The sequence below is a fragment of the Zalophus californianus genome, chromosome 14, assembly GCF_009762305.2.
Source record: "Zalophus californianus isolate mZalCal1 chromosome 14, mZalCal1.pri.v2, whole genome shotgun sequence".
NCBI classification, from domain to species: domain Eukaryota; kingdom Metazoa; phylum Chordata; class Mammalia; order Carnivora; family Otariidae; genus Zalophus; species Zalophus californianus.
The window spans coordinates 31,308,908-31,327,789 of NC_045608.1; the positions used below are offsets into that span (position 1 = coordinate 31,308,908).

General features: G+C 46.8%; 1 protein-coding gene across 4 annotated transcripts in view; it reads right to left on the reverse strand.

Annotated features, from left to right (window-relative positions):
* Window positions 1–14,906, reverse strand: part of PRELID3A (PRELI domain containing 3A) — a 32,718-nt gene extending 17,812 nt beyond the window's left edge. For all 4 annotated transcript variants that reach the window (XM_035723921.1, XM_027576313.1, XM_027576312.1 and 1 more), the window contains exons 1-5: window positions 14,784–14,906; window positions 2,828–2,996; window positions 1,316–1,405; window positions 423–493; window positions 211–313 (exon numbers count right to left, since the gene is read on the reverse strand). In XM_035723921.1, the coding sequence (XP_035579814.1) occupies window positions 211–313; window positions 423–493; window positions 1,316–1,405; window positions 2,828–2,996; window positions 14,784–14,815 (465 nt within the window). In that variant the 5' untranslated portion in view covers window positions 14,816–14,906. The remainder of the gene's footprint in view (window positions 1–210; window positions 314–422; window positions 494–1,315; window positions 1,406–2,827; window positions 2,997–14,783) is intronic.
* Window positions 14,907–18,882: the final 3,976 nt, after the last annotated feature.

An 18,882-nucleotide genomic window follows, 5' to 3' on the forward strand; every position in this document is an offset into this window, starting at 1 on the left:
CTGGGTTTGTGTCCCATGTTCACCCAATGCTTCCCCCTGAGGCCTGGGCCAGCTTTCCCTGTGGCCAGTTTTGACCGTGACAGTGGAAAAGGCTGTGACATCACAAGCTCGCTGGCAATGGAGGGCCACAGCCCTCGGTAGGACAATAACATTCCAGCCCCTTAATCTGGCCCGTGGCATGCACATGGGGCCCGGGACAGAGAGCCGTACCTTCTTTGCGTTGGATGATATCGTGTTGGCCATCAAACTCTCCAGATAGCTGCCGAGGCTGATCCCCTTCACAGTGATGATGGCTTCTTGTGTGAGCACAGTCCTACAGAAGAGCAGCAAGTAAAGGGGCTGAGTAGCCCTGACCGAGGGGAGGCTCCGGCCCACCCCGAGCCTGGAATTCAACGTGTCAATCCCAGGATGCAGTGACTTACATTTCAGGGTCCTCCGGATGCGGAGTGTACACCAGCCTCTCGTTCACCGACACCAGGTTTGTGAGTGTGATCTTGAAACAAAGAATGGCTTTAGCTTCTATTTCTCTTGCATTTCTTCCCAGACCATCTGCCCATACCCTTCCACCCCCAAATCAGCACTCACTGAAGCCAGAAGAGAAGAAATATTTAGGCCCTGGGAGTGCCACCACATTAAGTCCCAGGGAAACCTAGTCCTGGCCGCTCCTGGCGACTGTCACCTGTCCTCTACACCCAAACCTAAGTCTGGCCTGGCCTTTGAGGCACTTTCAAACCGCCAAACCATCAGCAGTCATACAAAAGCATAATCCTTCTGGGTTAGCATCCAGGTAAATGAGCACAAAGCTGATAAGCTTTTTTTATAGAATACGATTTTATAAAAATAAACCATGTCTAGCCCATGCATTTTCCCCAACACATTTTTTGAATGTGCAGTAGGCCAGTATAAATTCTTTTGAGTGAGAGAGGAGTGAAGGGGAAAAGGTGCTTTTAAAATTACTGCTAAAAATCACCTCTGCTGTTGGAAGTCAGGATAGTGGTTATCTTGAGGGTGGGGTGGGGGCGCCCACCAGAAGGGAGCACAAGGGGAGCTCCTGGGGGATGGTCACACTCTGTCTCTGAACTGTCTGGTTACAAAGGTGTGTTCACTTTGTGACAATTCATTTTGTGCGTCTTTCTGTACATTTATTATACTGGAATAAAAAGGTAAATAAAATACTGCTGAATAAATTCAGCCTTTCCACTAAAAATAAAAGATCACTTAGACCAAAGGTGGGCTAGAAATAAAATTAAATTAAGACATTACCCACCACACCAGGAAATACCAAGCACCTTTCTCATCTTAGGCCATTGCTTACGTTGGTGGAACAAAGTTCCATTTTCTTTTCTACTGGATCCACAACAGAATGTTCTTTGATGTATGTCAAAGTCCTACTCGTTCCCAAAATCTAAAAAACAAAGCAAAACTAGCATAGTGACATGTCAAAAATTTCATTCTGTAGGATCAAACGCAAATTTCATTTACTAATTAAGTCCTTTATCTAGTCAACGAAAGATACAACTGGGGATCCAGCCACGGACTGCCCTGCACAGTTTCTCGGGTGCCTCTGCCCCAGCAGCCGAGGCCGGCATTGGTCCAGTGAATGAATTCAGGTAGAGGTGAGTGTAGGACAGTAATAAATGGCTTGACAGAAAAGAAAACGGCGAGGGGCAGGGAGCGTGGGGAAGGCTCTCTGCTGGGTGGCAGAGCCAGGAAGGGAGAGGCACCAGGCAGTCCTGGGGTTAGCGGGGTGAGCTGCCGATGACGCCTCCTGGGCCCAGCCCCACATGCTGAGCTCCTGGCGGAGTGAGAGGCTGGCATGGCAGGGGAGGGAGAAGGTGGGCTCACTGGGGTGTTGGGTCCATGTTAGCGCTGGGACTCTGTGTTGAGAAGAGAGCAGGGGCCCGGGGAGGGGCAGGAGGAAGTCATGCTCGGATTTACATTTTCAATAACCTCCCTGATGGCTCTGCAGAAGAGACTTGTCATGGACTGAATGTGTCCCCCAAAGCTCATATGTTGACGTCCTGACCCCCAACACCTCAGAATGTGACTTGTATTTGGAAATAGGGCCTTTGGAGAGGTAATTAGGTTTAGATGGGGGTCATTAGGGTGGACCCTATCTTAGTCTGAGCAGTGTCTTTATAAGGAGAGATTAGGACACACAGAGGGAGACAGCAGGGCTGCAGGAGGTGAGGGACCACCACGTACAGAGGCAGCAAGAGGGCAGCAGTCCACCAGCCAAGGAGAGAGGCTGGACCGGACCCTCCCCTTATGGTCCTCAAGGAAATCAAGCCGGCAGGCGCCTTGATCTTGGACCTCCAGCTTCCCGAGCTATGAGCAAACAAGTGTCTGTTGGGGCCCCCAGTCTGTGGTATCTGGTTAGGACGGCCCCAGTGGACACAGGGCCGAGAGGGTTCTGGGCTGGTGGGGCCAGGGCCGAGGCTGGGGAAGCCGGGCCACACACCACGGAGATGGAAACTAAACGAAGTTTACAGAGAAACAAACCATCTCGCAGGCTTCTCTGAAGTCTTGAGTGGGTGCTCTAAGGAAAGGCTGTCACTTCCTGCAGATGGGCACTTGCCGGGCAGATGCAGGTGCAGCGGGGACAACCTGGACGGACGCAGGTAGAGCCTGGGCGGGGCAATGCGGGTGTCTCCTGGGCATGCGCGTGAGCGGGGCACTGCGGGTGTTGCCTGGGCATGCGCGTGAGCGGGGCAATGCGGGTGCAGCAGGGACAATGCGGGTGCAGCAGGGATAATGCGGGTGTCGCCGGGGCACGCGGGGAAGCGGGCCATCGGAGGCGCGGCGGGGCAAGCAGTCGCAGGCTCACCGCTTTCACGAAGCCGGGCAGCCCCCACTCGGTGCTGAGGAGGCGGTGGCTGTGAAGCCGGCCCCGGCTGTCCACACTGCGCTCCAGCACGTCAACTCCCACGACACAGGGGTTCATTGGATTCGGGTACTTCCTCATGGCAGCTTTGATGACGGTGTCCCATGGGTGGCTGGTGGGAAACACATAACCACCCGGAATAAGCAGGCAATCCCTACATTTGTAAAGCGCGCCAGAGTGGCCCAGGGCGGCCAAGATGCGGGGGCCCACAGAGTGAAATGAAAATCAATGTTAATGCTCCCATTAAACGGGTTTTTGTTTTGGTTTTAATTAAGGGTATATTCAAACAAATCTATCTGAGGCATCCGGCTCCATACCCAGATCCAGGATCCCGTGATCCTTCTGGGCTGACCAGAGGCCATCAGAAGGCTTTGCCTGGCAGAACTCTCAGGACACTGGGGACACAGAGGTCTCAGGCTGTTGGCAGCCATGCTCAGTGTGTCTGCATTCCCAACCCAGATGCTGCACTCCCAGGCCACCCCAGCACTGGGGCCTTGGCTGAGCCACTTGCCTCCCTCCACTCAGCACCTTCCTGTCCACATCTTCCACCACCAACCCCTTGCACTCCCCCAGTCCCTAAGAAGCAGCACCCTTTCCTTTGGGGCTTCTGGGTAGATAGACATGTCTCCCCATCCCCAGCCTGTCACCTGCCCCTCCCATGCCGTTCCATGGTAGGGGCGGAACACTGGGGAGCTGGAGTTTATTTGCCTCTTTGCCTGCACTATTGCGGTGAATGAAGGCTTGGCTGTGACTTCCAGTTGGGCTCCTGGACCTAACTGACCACCTTGACACCTGGAACTCAACACTAAAGTAGTATAGTAACGCACCTGCCTTATGTGTATCTAGAACAGGCTACTACTCCCAGCTGGTGATGCTCTACTGAGAACCAACTACAGGTGACCCATGAGCAACACTGGTTTGAAGTGCATGGGTCCACTTATATGTGGATTTTTTTCAATAAATACAGAATAGTACTGTAAATGTATTTTCCTTATGATTTTCTTTTTTTTTAAGATTTATTTATTTATTTTAGAGAGAGAGAGTGCAAGCATGGTGGAAGGGGCAGAGGGAAAGAGAGAGAGAGAATCTCAAGCAGATTCCCCAGTGAGCACAAAACCCAACGTGGGGCTCAATTTCATGCCCCTCAGATCATGACCTGAGCCAAAATCAAGAGTCAGACACTTAACCAACTGAGCTACCCAGGCGCCCCTTCTTTATGATTTTCTTAAGAACATTTTCTTTTCTCTAGTTTATGGTAGGAATACAGTATATAATACACATAATATAAATATGTAGTAGTATATATAATATATAATACACATAATATATAATAATATAATATGTAGCATTATATATAATAATACACAATATATAATAATATATGCAGTATTATATAATATATAATACACATAATATATAATAATATAATATGTATTACATATAATATATAATATGTGTATTATATATTATATGTAATACATATGTATATACATATATAAAATACATGTTAACCAACTGTTTATGTTATCAGTAAGGTCCATATTAGGCTTTAAGTAGTTAATTGCTGGGGGAATCAAAAGTTATACATTATTTTTATCTACAGAGTCCATGCAACCCCTATTAAAATACCAATAACATCACCCCAATGTTTATAGCAGTAATGTCCATGTGCTCGCTTCAGCAGCACATATATAGCAGTAATGTCCACAATAGCCAAACTATGGGAAAAGCCTAGATGTCCATCAACAGATGAATGGATAAAGAAGATGTGGTATATATATACAATGGAATATTATGAAGTCATCAATAAAATGAAATCTTGCCATTTGCAACGATGTGGATGGAACTAGAGGGTGTTATGCTAAGCGAAATAGGTCAATCAGAGAAAGGCAAGTATCATATGATCTCACTGATATGAGGAAACTGAGAAACAAGACAGAGGATCATAGGGGAAGGGAGGGAAAAATGAAACAAGATGAAACCAGAGAGGGAGACAAACCATAAGAGACTCTTAATCTCAGGAAACAAGCTGAGGGTTGCTGGAGTAGAGGGGGTGGGAGGGATGGGGTGGCTGGGTGATAGACATTGGGGAGGGTATGTGCTATGGTGAGCCCTGTGAATTGTGTAAGACTGATGAATCACAGACCTGTACCCCTGAAACAAATAATACATTATATGTTAATAAAATTAAAAAAAAAAAAACTATAAAAAAAACACATGTGGTTTATCTAAACTCTCAAGAAAATACCAATAACATTTTTCACAGAACTAGAACAAATAATACTAAAAATTGTTTAGAACCACAAAAGACCCCAAATAGCCAAAGTAATCTTGAGAAAGAAGAACAAAGCTGGAGGTAACACAATCCCAGGTTTCAAGCTATACTACAAAGGTGTAGTAATGAAAACAGTATGGTGCTGGCACAAAAACAGACACACAGATCAAAAGAACAGAAGAGAGAGCCGGAAATAGACCAACACTTACATGGTCAATTAATCTACCACAAAGGAGGCAAGAATATACAATGGGGAAAAGACAGTCTCTTCAGTAAATGTGCTAGGAAAACTGGACAACTCCATGCAAAAGAATGAAACTGGACCACTTTCTTACACCATACAAAAAAATAAAACTCAAAATGGATTAAAGACCTAAATGTGAGGCATGAAACCATGAAAATCCTAGAGGAAAACAGGCATACATTGTTTGACATTGGCTGTAGCAATATTTTTCTAGATATATCTCCTAAGGCAAGAGAAACAAAAGCAAAGAGAAATTATTGAGACTACACCAAAACAAAAACTTTTGCACAGTGCAGGAAACCATCAACAGAAAAAAAAGGCAACCTAGTGAATGGGAGAAGATATTTGCAGATGATATATCTGATAAAGGGTTAATATCTAAAATATATAAATAATTTATTCAATCCAACACCAAAAAAGCAAATAATTCAATTAAAAATGAGCAGAGGACCTGAATAAACGCTTTTCCAAAGGGCCAACAGGTACACAAAAAGATGCTCCGGATCACTAATCATCAGGGAAATGAAAACCAAAACCACAATGAGCTATCACCTTATGTCAGATTAAGAGACATAAGGGAGTTAGAATGGCTAAAATCAAAAAGACAAGAAATAACAAGTGTTGGTGAGGACATGGAGAAAAAAGAACCCTTGTGCACTGTTGGTGGGAATGCAAATTGGTGTTGCCACTGTGGAAAACAATTTGAGCTTCCTCAAAAAACTAAAAAATGAAATACCATACAATTCAGTCATTCCACTACTGGGTATTTACCCAAAGAAAACAAAAATATTAATTCGAGAAGATATATGCACCCTTATGTTTACTGCAGCATTATTTATAATAGCCAAGATATGGAAGAAATCCAAGTGTACATTGATAGATGAATGGATAAAGAAGATGTGGTATATATGTATATACAATGGAATATTCCCCAGCCATAAAAAAGGGTGAGACTTTGCCATCTGTCACAACATGGATGGACCTAGACAGCATTATGCTAAATGAAGTAAGTCAGACAAAGAGTCAAATATCATATGACTTCACTCATAGGTAGAATCTAAAAAACAAAACAAATGAATAAACAAATAAAATGCAGAAATGCGGAGAACAAACTGGTGGTTGTCAGAGGGGAGAGAGGTAGGGGGATGGACAAAATGAATGAAGGGGAGTGGGATATACCAGCTTCCAGTTATGGAGTGAGCACCTCATGGGTACAAAAGATACAGCATAGGGAACGTAGTCTAGCCTTCTGTGGTGCAGATGGTGGCTACCTGTGGTGAATGTGGCATAACGTAGAGAGATACTGAATCACTGTGATACACCTACAACTAACATAACAGTGTGTCAACTACATTCGACAGAAATAGATATTTAGGAAGTAGTAGTACTTTGTAACTAATTGTAAGAGAAAGAAAGATAAAGTGACCAGACATTCCAGTTTGCCCAGGACAATTCCAATTTTGCCTTTTGTCTTATTGGACATATTAAGAGTGTCCTCTTTTACTTTCAAAGTTATCCCAACTTGGATGATAAACTATGTATTAATCCTGAAAATAAGGAGAGAGGAGGACTCAAGAATGATGCCCAAGTTTCTGGCTTGAACAACTGTGTGGATAGTTGGGCCATTTACTAAAAGGGGATTTTTTTTTTAAAGATTGTATTTGAGGGGCGCCTGGGTGGCTCAGTCGTTAAGCGTCTGCCTTCGGCTCAGGTCATGATCCCAGGGTCCTGGGATCGAGCCCCGCATCGGGCTCCCTGCTCGGTGGGGAGCCTGCTTCTCCCTCTCCCACTCCCCCTGCTTGTGTTCCCTCTCTCGCTGTCTCTCTGTGTCAAATAAGTAAAATCTTAAAAAAAAAAAAAAAAAAAAAAGATTGTATTTGAGGGGCGCCTGGGTGGCTCAGTCGTTAAGTGTCTGCCTTCGGCTCAGGTCATGGTCCCAGGGTCCTGGGATCGAGCCCCTCATCGGGCTCCCTGCTCAGTGGGAAGCCCGCTTCTCCCTCTCCCGCTCCCCCTGCTTGTGTTCCCTCTCTCACTATATCTCTCTCTGTCGAAAAATAAATAAAATCTTAAAAAATATATATTGTATTTGAGAGAGAGTGAGAGAGAGCATGAGCAGGGGGAGGGGCAGAGAGAGAGGGAGAAGCAGGCTTCCCGTGGAGCAGGGAGCCCGATGCGGGGCTCGATTCCCAGGACCCTGGGACTATGACCTGAGCCGAAGGCAGACGCACAACCAACTGAGCCACACAGGCGCCCCAGAAAGGGGATTTTTAAACAAGTTACACATAATTTTCAGCTGTGCAGGGGCTCAGCACCCCTAACCCCCCACATTATTCAAGGGAAACTACTTTGTCCCACCTTTGAAGTGGTATATGGCCGTGAAGTGGTCAACATATTTTTTTCTGATTATAAAGTGTCCAAAGTTCTGAAAAACAAAGTATGCAAATAAAAGCATCCACAATTCCACTATCCAAAGATGATGCCAGGCTGTGTGGGAGTCCCCGAAGATGTCCCCAGCTCTCCCTGAAGCTTCTCCTGCAGGCCACCGCCACTCTCTCTCTCTGGCCCTGAGCCCTTGAGGTGGGGGGTGGGCATCTTTGTCCCTGTTTGGTGTCCCGCTAGCGGCGAGGTCCCGAGCCACATTTACGGCTGCCCCACTCTTGGGGCAGCGCTTCTTTAGTGCTTGGTTAGGCTGAAACCCTACGGCTGTCCGCAGGGAGTCAGAGGTGCGCCCTTCAGGTTTTCAGGGTGGACCGCCCCTCTGGGTGCTTCTTTCCCTAATTCTTCCTTCCTCAGGATGTGTGTGCTCCCAGAAGCATCCGAGCCTCCGGCAAAGATGAGCATGTCAACAACGCCATCATTTTCGCAGGTGTACTCAGACAAGTTTAAACAACATGTGTAGACACAGCCCCGAGTCAAGAGCTAGACACACGCGTGCGCACGCCTGCACGCACACGCACGCACACACGCACGCACACACGCACGCACACACGCACACACATGCACCCCTTACAAAATTAAACTGGGATCAAGCTCAAACCATACTCAGACACTGCTTTTTATATTTAACTGATGATGAACATCTTCCCATATCATGAACCTATTTTCAGAAATCTGATTATAAAGGGCTAACCACAGGTCATCTTATAGGTATTTATATGTAACTAGCTCCCTTACAACGGTTATTTAGATTTTGCTCCCAATTTTGCTCCGTAAAATAAAGACAGTAGCAAACATTTGTGTATACTCATCTTTCACATATCTCATTTTTCCTTAAGATTAATTCCTAGAAATGAAATTACTAAGTCAAATATCAAAGATTACAAATTGACAGGTTTTGTTCCATATTTGACATCCTTTTAAAATATCAGTTACTGACCATTAATTTACTTTAAAACCTCATAAAACCCTGTCCCGTGTCAAAAAGTTGGCAGCAGGGCCCACTCTAGAACTGGGTCTCCCAGCCCCCCCCACCCTCTGTTGTACCATGTACATACCCTCTATGTTCCATGGCCTCTAAATTGTCAGGGCTGATCTAAAATCTCTTTTAAACAAAAAATGCTTTTTCAAACCATGGAATCATGTCACTGAGTTGTTACATCAACCAGCTTTAACATAAAGCGATGAAGACGCAGAGATGTGGTTACACCTGATCACTCTGGAGGACCCAGAGAGCTGAGCTTTCTTCCCTGAGGAAGAACTGTCAGGGACGTGGTTGATCCAAGATCTATGGAAGGAGGGAGAATCTGGACATACGTGAAAGCAATAAGGGACTGAGTTACATGGGGGCCTTCTCAATGAAATACTCTACGAGCATTGCAGGCTAAGGTCCTAAGAGTTGTTCCCATAAAAATCACTACTTTAAGAAGAATAGGCTTTGCCTCCTGAAATTACTTAAAACTAGCAAAGAGTTGAAATATTTGTATGAAGAACATCATACACAATAATCCTTCTCTTCTAGAGAAACCTTGCATCTTTCTAGCTGATGATTTAAACTAAATACAAGCCACTTAAAATACTCACATAATAAATAATTCTACTGATTATAGCAGGAGGACCAATACAAGTTAATATGGACATCAGCAGATGCAGGAAATAACATTTTTTAAAATAACAAGGGTTAAGTAGAGCACACTTCCTGGTTAAAGGAAATAGCCTGACATTCATTCGATTGGCAAAAATGGCAAAGTCTGGCAATATCAAGTGTTGGGAAAAAGGGGGAGACTGAGCTGTGGGTGGTAAATTGGTCCAAGCCCTGAGAGATGCTGAGAAGGCCGGTGCCCTGGTTTCAGGGCTTGTGTGTCAGGCAGGCCAGGAATCGGCTGAAGTTCATCCTGGGAGGCGCAGTCCTGGCTGTGTCTGTGACCCACAGTGACCATGGTGGAGTGTGACTCTGTCCCCAGGGGGTGGCTGCCTCGGAGCACAGTGCCGCTGCAGAAGTGCCGGGCATCACCCCTGTGGTACCTGGCCCGGCAGCCCAGGAGGTGGTGGGATTCAGTCTACCTGGCACACAGGAGTGGAAAGGAGTAACAGAGCATCTCTCTATGCACAGCCAGGGTGTCAGAAAGATGAAGTGGGATGAAATTATAGGACGCCTGGGATTTGCCTAAAATAACCCAGGGGGAAGGAGAGCAGTGGGTAGGGACACGTGAAACCAGCTGGGCTGTGAGAGAGTGACTGTCAGCGTAGGAGATGGCAGTGGGCACTCACTATTCTCAGCTCTCCATTTTTGCATACTTTTAAAATTTCCATAATAACAAGGTTTTTAAAAAATATATGAGGCAGCCACAAACAAGGCAACGCGCTCCTGCACCCACCCAAAGCAACTCCAGGCCCAGTTGGGCGGTTCTCAGAGTGTGGTCCACACCTGGGGGCTCCCAGGCCCTCTCCAGAGGTCTGCCAGGCCAAAACTGCCTCAGTGCTACTGAGACATGATTTGCCTTTTGCACCATATTGACCTTTACCCCAATGCTGCAAAATCAACAAAGGGTAAAGCTGCTGGCCTCTCCTCACGAATGAAGGCCCTGACCCCAAACCGCACTTGGGGTCAGGGCTCACTGCTATTCACTCAGGAAAATAATGCCAGTGTCTCTTAAAAATATCCGTTATGAAATAGTAAGATTATTAATTTCGCATTAGACCCCTAAGTACCACTGTACTGATGTTCTGAGCAAGAGAGCAGGGCGTACAGGAAGCAGACCAACTGCACTCGGAGGTCCATCGTAGCCAGGGGAGCACCGGGCAGCTGGTGGGTGGTGGGCCCAGCTAGCTGCTACTCTCCAGCCCAGTCCCCCACTTCTATGCAAAACAGATGGACGGACTTTGGTTATTCAGACTTAGGTATGTGGCAGACATTTTCTCAAAAATGAATACAGCAAGCCTATCACTTCAAGAACAACTGATTATTATTTGCTGCCAAAGAGAAAATTTGAGCTCTTGAATGCAGACTGGAATTTTAGAAAACTTGTATCCTCTGCTGGGAGCCTGATGACTGCCCCATACTGCATACCTGATGAACCCATATGTTCCAAGTGATTGGTGCTAAATGTCACTCACGTATAAGGCAGGCCAATTTCTCTGGTCATTATGGTTTCAGATCTTCCGTTGAAATGAACTTCAGAAACCACCGGTCTTGTTGTAGTAGGAAATTACTTAAAGTAGCCACACTCACTTTAAAAGACTATTAAAATACCAAATGGGTTTTATTCATAGAGTGAGGCTGGGTTTTATTCGTATATTTGAACCAAAAAACAGACTGCAAAACATTGGTGCAGAAGTAGACAGGAGGATCAAGCTATCTTCTGTTATACCAGAAATTAGCAAAAAAAAAAAAAAAAAAAAAAAATCAAACAGCGCCACTCTTCCTAATTTTTGTGCTTTTGGAAAATACAGGTTTGTTTTTATTAATGAAGTGGGTTTATCATTATTAATTTGAATGAATAAATATTTTTAAATTTATCCATTTAATTTCTAACATAGTAGACAGTGGTAGATATAACCCAAATAAAAACTGTCTGGGGCACCCAATATTTTCTAAGAGTGTAAAGAGGTCCTGAGGCTGAAGAGTTTGAGAATCGCTGGCCTAAGCGGTCCCTTGATTAAAGGGACTGGAAATGTATACGGGAGTGATCACTGCAGTATGAGGTGGAATAAAGGGGGAAATGTTATGTCCCTTCAATAAGAGAAAGGATAAATTGTGACATATTCATACAATGGAATATCATGCAGCTATGAGACACACAAACACACACACACACATCTCAAAAACACACTGTTGTGAAGAAAGGGAAATGGACAAAAGATCTGTACCAAGTGATGCCACTGATTTCCATTTTAAGACAACAAATGACATTATGCATTGTTTATGGATAAACACACACACACACACACACACACACACACACACACATAAACGTAGTCAAACCGACCTTCAGAAGGATGAACCCACCAAGTTCATAATCTTGTCGGCCTGTGGGGAGAAAGGGAACAGCACTGGGAGGCACTTCAACTCTTGTCTGTAATGTCCAATTTCTCTTGTTTAAAAGAAACAGTGGGGAGGTGCTTTTCCCTGCTCCTGGCTAGAAAGCAAGACTGATGGAGGGCACATCCCCTCCAAAGCTCCTGACTTCTCTGAGATGGTTATCACCTTCTGGATATCTTTCCTGGTAGCTGCTGGAATCCAAGGAGTGTATGATCTTGATGCTGCCAGCCAATCTTGTGTTGGCTATTAGGAAAGATTCTGTTCTAGGCCTACCTGAAACCCTGGTCAATGCTGTGAGGATGAAATTTATAGTCCTGTTAATGTTTAGTGTTCCTTTCTATATTTTTATTATTCAGCCTGTATTTTTCATTACTATTTAAGCTCTATTGAACCCTGTCTCGGTAGCGCACGTTGATCCCGATGGCTTTCCCCAAGGGCTCTCCATTTCCATAGCTGTGTTCATTCTGCTCTCTGCTATGCCCCACTCCAGGTCTGGGGTTTCTTTCTTTTTTTTTAAGATTTATTTATTTTAGAGAAAGAGAGAGAATGAGAGGGAGAGGGAGGGAGACTCCCAAGCAGACTCCGAACGAGCACAGAGCCAGATGTGGGACTCGATCTCATGACCCTGAGATCATGACCCAAGTTGAAACCAAGAGCTGAGAGCTTGGCCAACTGCACCACTCATGCACCCCTGGGCCCTGGGGTTTCTTCAGGACACAGGAGGAAAACTTGATAAATGTCAAAGTTTTTGTGCCTGATTATTTCTTGCCTTTCAAGAGTAAATTTATGAACCTCCAATCAAATGTTCACCTGCCAGCACAACAAATATATAAAAAGTAAACAAGTATAGAAAGAAAAAGAAAGGTTTATAATCCCCAAAGGTTTATAATCCCAAAAACAAAACAAAACAGTGAATTTAAGGGACTAAGCAAAGGGAAACTCCTTATTAAGCCTAGCTAGAAAGCCAGGCTTCCACTTTCGTACTGTCCTACAGATGGCCTGTCATCAAAGAGTATCACGTCACTCACCACCTGTCTGCCACAGGGGCCTACTTACTATCATCCTCAGCCACTTGCATTCCACATTTGCCAATTTCAAGTTCAAAAATCAACGGCAGAGGATCAGCACCTAGTCCACAGTAGCTTGGGGGCTCCCTGGAATTCTTTTGATGGATAGCTGCCCTCATTCTGGAAGGGGACCTGGTTTCCTTGAGATTCCTCTGCCCCACACTGAGCACCTACTATGTGCCAGGCACTTGCAGAGTATCAGGGACACAAAATGAATTAGGTAAGGAACGAAGGACTCATACAGACTACCATACCAATGAACCTCAAAAAAATGTGCCAAGTAAAAGAAGCCAGACACAAATGACCACATATTGTTATGATGACATTTATGTCAAATGTCTGGAAAAGGCAAATATACAGAAACAGCAGATTAGTGGTTGCCTGGGGCTGGGAATGAGAGTGGCGGGTGCCTGTGAATGGGAATGAGGGTGTCTCTGTAGCATGACGGAAAAGTTCTAAAACCAAACTGTGGTGATGGTTGTACAACTCTGTAAATTGACTAAGAATCATTGAATCTTACACATTAAGCAGGTGAATTTTATCAATAGTGACTTTCCATAAGCTGACCATTCACTTCTGCTCGTCAACCAACATTCCATGAACTTCTAGGGCAGTCCTTCTCAGGTGTTCAGTGAGAACACTGAGTCCCACTGCCTGGGCACACAGTTTGCAATGACTTAACTTCTCCCCTCTGCATTCTGATGGTGCCAGTTATGTCCCAAATTGAGAAAAGAATCTCTGGAGTCATTCTCACTGGGGTTTTTACTGGATCTCTCAAGGAACCCCAGTTGAGAAAGGCTGCAGACCGTACAAAGATCCACACTAAACTGGATCCCCTAAAGTCTAAAGATTTCATTAAAAATAATTTCAGAGGTTTTAAATCACTTGATAAATTTTTATTATAATAATTTTACATAAAAAGGCCAAAGGATGACAATTCCATTTCACGCAGTATTTTTTTTTTCCAAAAACGACATGCTTCTCTAAGTGGGGGTCAAGGAATCTTTAAAATCTTTGTTCCTTTAAAAAATCTTAAAGGATAATTTCACAGTCACATATCAAGCGACTTAGGAGAAGATACCATTTAAGTCACGAGGGTACTCTTAAACAGTTCCCAGTTTTCCATGCTGGCTTGGAGGCTTTCCATGCCCACAAGTGCATTCAGGGCGAAAGACCCCCATAAGCCTTCTCCACATTTGGCTTCCTCCCGAGCTCACAGCTGTGTTCAACTGCACTGCACAATCTCAGGGAAGGACTGGGCCCGCTCTCCAGGCCTCCGTTCTCCCTAGGATGCCGCGCGCCCTGCCCCAAAGAGCGCATTGTGCAGGCGAGATTGGGCCTGCTCCCGGGTGGGCTGAAGTGTGGGCACGGTCACTTTGCCGGGTCCCCTCCCCGCCGCGTCCACCCAGGCCTCCATGCACACCAGGGGGCCCAGCAGCCGAGGGCACTCGCCGGCCCACGCCGTCTTGCCCCATTGGGCTGGCTGAGATCGGTCCCAGCAGCTCGGCCCTCCGCCAGCACCCCGGGGAAAGGCCGCCCCCCCGCCCCCTAGCTTCGACAATCCCACCACCCGCCTCCGTCCGTCAGGCGGCCCTTCCATCAAACAGACTGCACCACTCCGCCGGCTCTCTCCCTAACGACGCCCTAGAAGGGACAGAGCCCGCCCCCTCCTTTTAGGATGCCAGGGCCGCCGTCTGGGAGCGGCCAGCGCGGGGCTGGGCGGGCTCGGCGAGGGCCCGGTCTGGGGTCCAGCCTTTCCTCGGCCGCCCCCCGCGGCTCGGGGGCAGGAGCAGGTGCCGGTCCGGACCCCACCGTGGCCCGCAGCCCGACCTCACCCAAACACGTGCTCGGAGCTCCAGATCTTCATTGCCGCCGGCAGCCGGCCGCAGGGCGCGGGCTCCCGGCTCGGACTCCGCCCGCCCGATCCTGCGCGCCCGGCTCCTCCCTCCAGGCGCGAGGGGGCGGGGGCGGGGCCGGGCGCTCTCCGGCCCCGCCCGCTTGCCTGTTACTTGGCCACGAGGGTTATGGCGGCTAAAAATAGGGTTGCGGGACTCAGCTGGAGCCGCGGGTGGGGGAATCTGCGCTGCGGCAGGGAGATGCGCGGACAGCACCAGCTGCAAATGCAGGGATGGGAGGCGAGGGACTAATGCTCATCGTTCAGGTTGTCCAAATTCTCCCAAAGCGCTCTCCAGCCAGCCTGGTTTCTACTGTTGGTAAGTATAAAGAAAAACAAAATCTCCTGCCAGACCCCCCAAAACTCCCCAAGGAAACAGAAGAGAAAGAAAACAGTTTTAGTATTGAGTCGCATTAAACCAGAACGTAAGGTGCGTCACAGGCGGTCCCCTAAAGAGATTGCAAAGACAGCAAGAAATCTCACCCTTTTATATAGCCAGGCAGGTGCGACACCTACATCCATGTTCTCAAATGAGAGGACTCGACAGCACCTTTTGTCACACAGAGTTCACCCTAAATTTACCTGGTGATTAGAGTGGCTGTTTTTGTTTGCTAATTGTCTTTATCCGAAGAAGCAATAAAATTCTCATGTTGTTGCCATAGAAGGTAGGTTTGAAGCCAAGTGCTCCTGGAAATTAAGCTAACATTTCAGGGAGATGGTGCCCAGGACCTTGAGAAAGAACATTTCTGGGTTAGAACTGGCAAAACGCCTACTTAGCTTTTTAAAAACATGTACACACATCTCGAAAGGATGAAGAATTTACAAGTTTTCTAGAGTAAATGCTCTTTAAGAAGGGAAAGGAGAGGCTCTTTTCCTTTTGCACCAGGGAAAAATCAGTTTTTTTCTTTTTAGATTTGTATTTACTCTGCACTACCACAACCAAAGTTCAGGTACAAAGAAACAGATGCTTGTTTTGTGAAGAAGAGAAACCGGCGCAGAATGAGATGGGGTGTAAGGGCAGGGGACCTCATCTAGCCTGCTACTGAATCCCAGCACTTAGCACAGCACAAGGCACTGACTGGGCGTCTGGAACCTGTTTGTGCAATGAGCCAGTGAAGTGGAAAGAGCTCACGGAACCAGCCAGAAGACCTAGGTTAGGCTACCATCTACTCACAACGACCTTTACCACCTATGGCTTTAACCTTACAGTAATCTTCCAAAGTTGGTGCTACTATGCCTGTTTTATAGATGAGCAAAAGAGAGCTCACAGAGCAGTGCAGTCTGTCTGATGGAGGGGCCACCTGGCTGATGAGGCCTACGGTGGAACTGCTGAAGCAGGGGGCAGGGGGGAGCTTTTCCTTTGGGGTTCGTGGAGGGCTGAGCTGCTAACATACAGGACTGGACAGTGGGATTTGTATGATTCCCCCTCACACCTGTGCTACAGTGGCTCACAATTATGATCAGGCCCGTTGTGGAACACTTCCTATGCAGTCAGCCCTAGGAAGCTAGGTGCTGTTATTTTGGTTTTTAAAAACCATCATCATTTACAGTCAGCATTTTCCACAGAGGTGTATGGAGCATGAGGCTTAAGGAATGGGGCCGGATGGTGAGTTAGAACACACTGTAGGGGAGACAGCTCCTGTAGGTTGCTCCAGGTCTGAGAGGGATGAGCTGCTGAGTTTGCATCTCACCATGTGAGAAAACTAAGACCCTAACCAGGTGGTGCCTTGGTACAGAAACCTGCTGTGTAGGGTGAAGCTGGGTAACCGAGAAAGGGGGAGAAATGAGGACCACCTTCCATCCCTTGTCCCGCCCTCAGGTCTCCCTGACACACAGCTGTGGCTTCTCAGGTAGCCACGCCCAGCTCAGGTGTCTCCAAAGAGCAAGTTATCAGAAACCTTCACTTCCATTGCATAACTGCTAGAACTGGTGTGACCCCCTTGCTACCAGCAGGAGGATGAAATCAGCACCGAGAATGGAAATTGATAGGAAAAAGGCCGTAGTGAACCCTTTCTCAGCCAGACTGAAATGCCCTTACCCAGGGACTCACAGCCATGCTCTAACAAATGTTTTCATTGTCTCATGTCATTGGAATTCACATTTTAGCCCAAAGCCCCCAACTGATACACCCACCTTCTGAGCGAAGCCTCCAGTTCTCTCCTCTGGAACATTCCACCAGTGTCTCCTGACCTTCCTGCCTTCTCCACTCATCCTAGGCCACAGTTCACAGAGAACTGGGGTCAGCTGGACGGATGCTACAATCTGCCGTCTCCGGTCAGGGCCCAAAGGACTCTGTGCTATTGGTATGAAGTCACAATCTTACGGATCATTGCAGAGGGAATGGCAGGTGCCCTGTTTCATCCAGACCCTCTAAGGACACTTTTCCTTATCTTTGGATAGCATCATCCCCCAAGTGATTGCCAACCTTTACCGCTGTCTCCATACCTCCCCTTCAGTTCCTGTCCCCCTCATTCGGGGTAGATGACTTTACTTCTTGCTAAATGGAGACAATTAAGCCAAGAGGTGTGATCTCTTTCAACCTCGGGCCATTATAGTGTATCGTGCTGCTAGGAGTGCCATCCCTGGAGGGAGGCTGCCCAGGTTCAACACTGGATAACCAACTACTGATTGTATGACCTTGAGCAACTTGCTTAACTTGTCTAAGCCCCAGACTCCTGGTATGTAGAACGGTTGAATGGGCCACAATGGTAGTCAGCACCCAGCAGTGTCAGACGTGCAGCAAGTGTCCAATATGTAGTGGTTCCTATCATGATCTAGACCCAGGCCAAGCTCCCCTCCCATCCTCCAGGTGACCTGCTCTTCTCTGGGTCCCCTGTCCCCTAGGCACCTGCTCCACTAGTCATTCCTTCCATAGCTCCCATTTCTTCCACACACGGGGCATTTCACTTCACATCCACCCTGGATTATAAATATGGCCAACTTTTAACTTTAACCCCCCCACACAAAACCTTCCAAATCTCCCCCTTGACTCTGCACCTGTCTGTGGGTCCTTAGAGGAGCCCAGGACCTTGAACTTTTTCACTTACCTCTACCCCTGCTCATCCCAAACCAGATAGGTTGATTTTTCCTTGCTTGGGGTTTGCAGAAAACAGAGGAGTAATTCCCAATCACCCTCCCCTTAAATAAGCAAAGATTTGTTATTTTTAATTAAATATTAAATGAGGGACGCCTGGGTGGCTCAGTCAGTTAAGTATCTGCCTTCAGCTCAGGTCATGATCTCAGGGTCCTGGGATCGAGCCCTGCATCAGGCTCCCTGCTCAGCAAGGAGTCTGCTTCTCTCTCTCCCTCTGCCTCTCCCCCACCCACCCAGCTTGTGCTCTTCTCTCTCGATGTCTCTCAAATAAATAAATAAAATCTTAAAAAAAATAAATAAATGTGAAATAAAACAATGTTCTTGTTCCATAGGAATATTTGAGCAGAGATGGAGGCTAGCTTAGGGGGTGCTGGGCAGACCCACCGCGCCCTGAGGCAGTTCCTGGACGCTTGGAGGATCCATTCGCTCTTTGCTCTTTGAAGCAGCCAGGACAGACTCCGGCAGGTGTGGTGGGCGTGCTCACGGCCAGGTGACACGTGGGTCTGATCCAGTGCCACCCAACAGTTCTTTGTTGTTGTTTTAGTTTTATGAGTTCTGTAGAACTGGAAAGGTGCCAGTGAAAAGAGCGACTGGCCGTGTGTTAGTTGGTTAAGCCAAACACAGGATCCAGTTGTTACCCCAGGAATCATCAAAGATGGGATGACAGATTCGGCTGCTGACTGAACCTCCCACAGCAGTGCACATCTGGACTGGTTGTTGTCACAGCAGTTATGGGAACGAAGGAGTTTCCCAAGGAATGGAAGATTTAGGAGCAAAAGTCATCCCTCACCTTTATCTTTGGCTGAAATGCCTCTTCCACTTTTTTTTTTTTCTGGCTTGAAAACCAGGGTCACTTTTGTGGTTACTGAATCAACGAGGGAAAGGATGAAAGACACGTGCCATCCTAGAAGTTTATGGTGGTAAATGCCAAAGCTGTGTGTGTAAA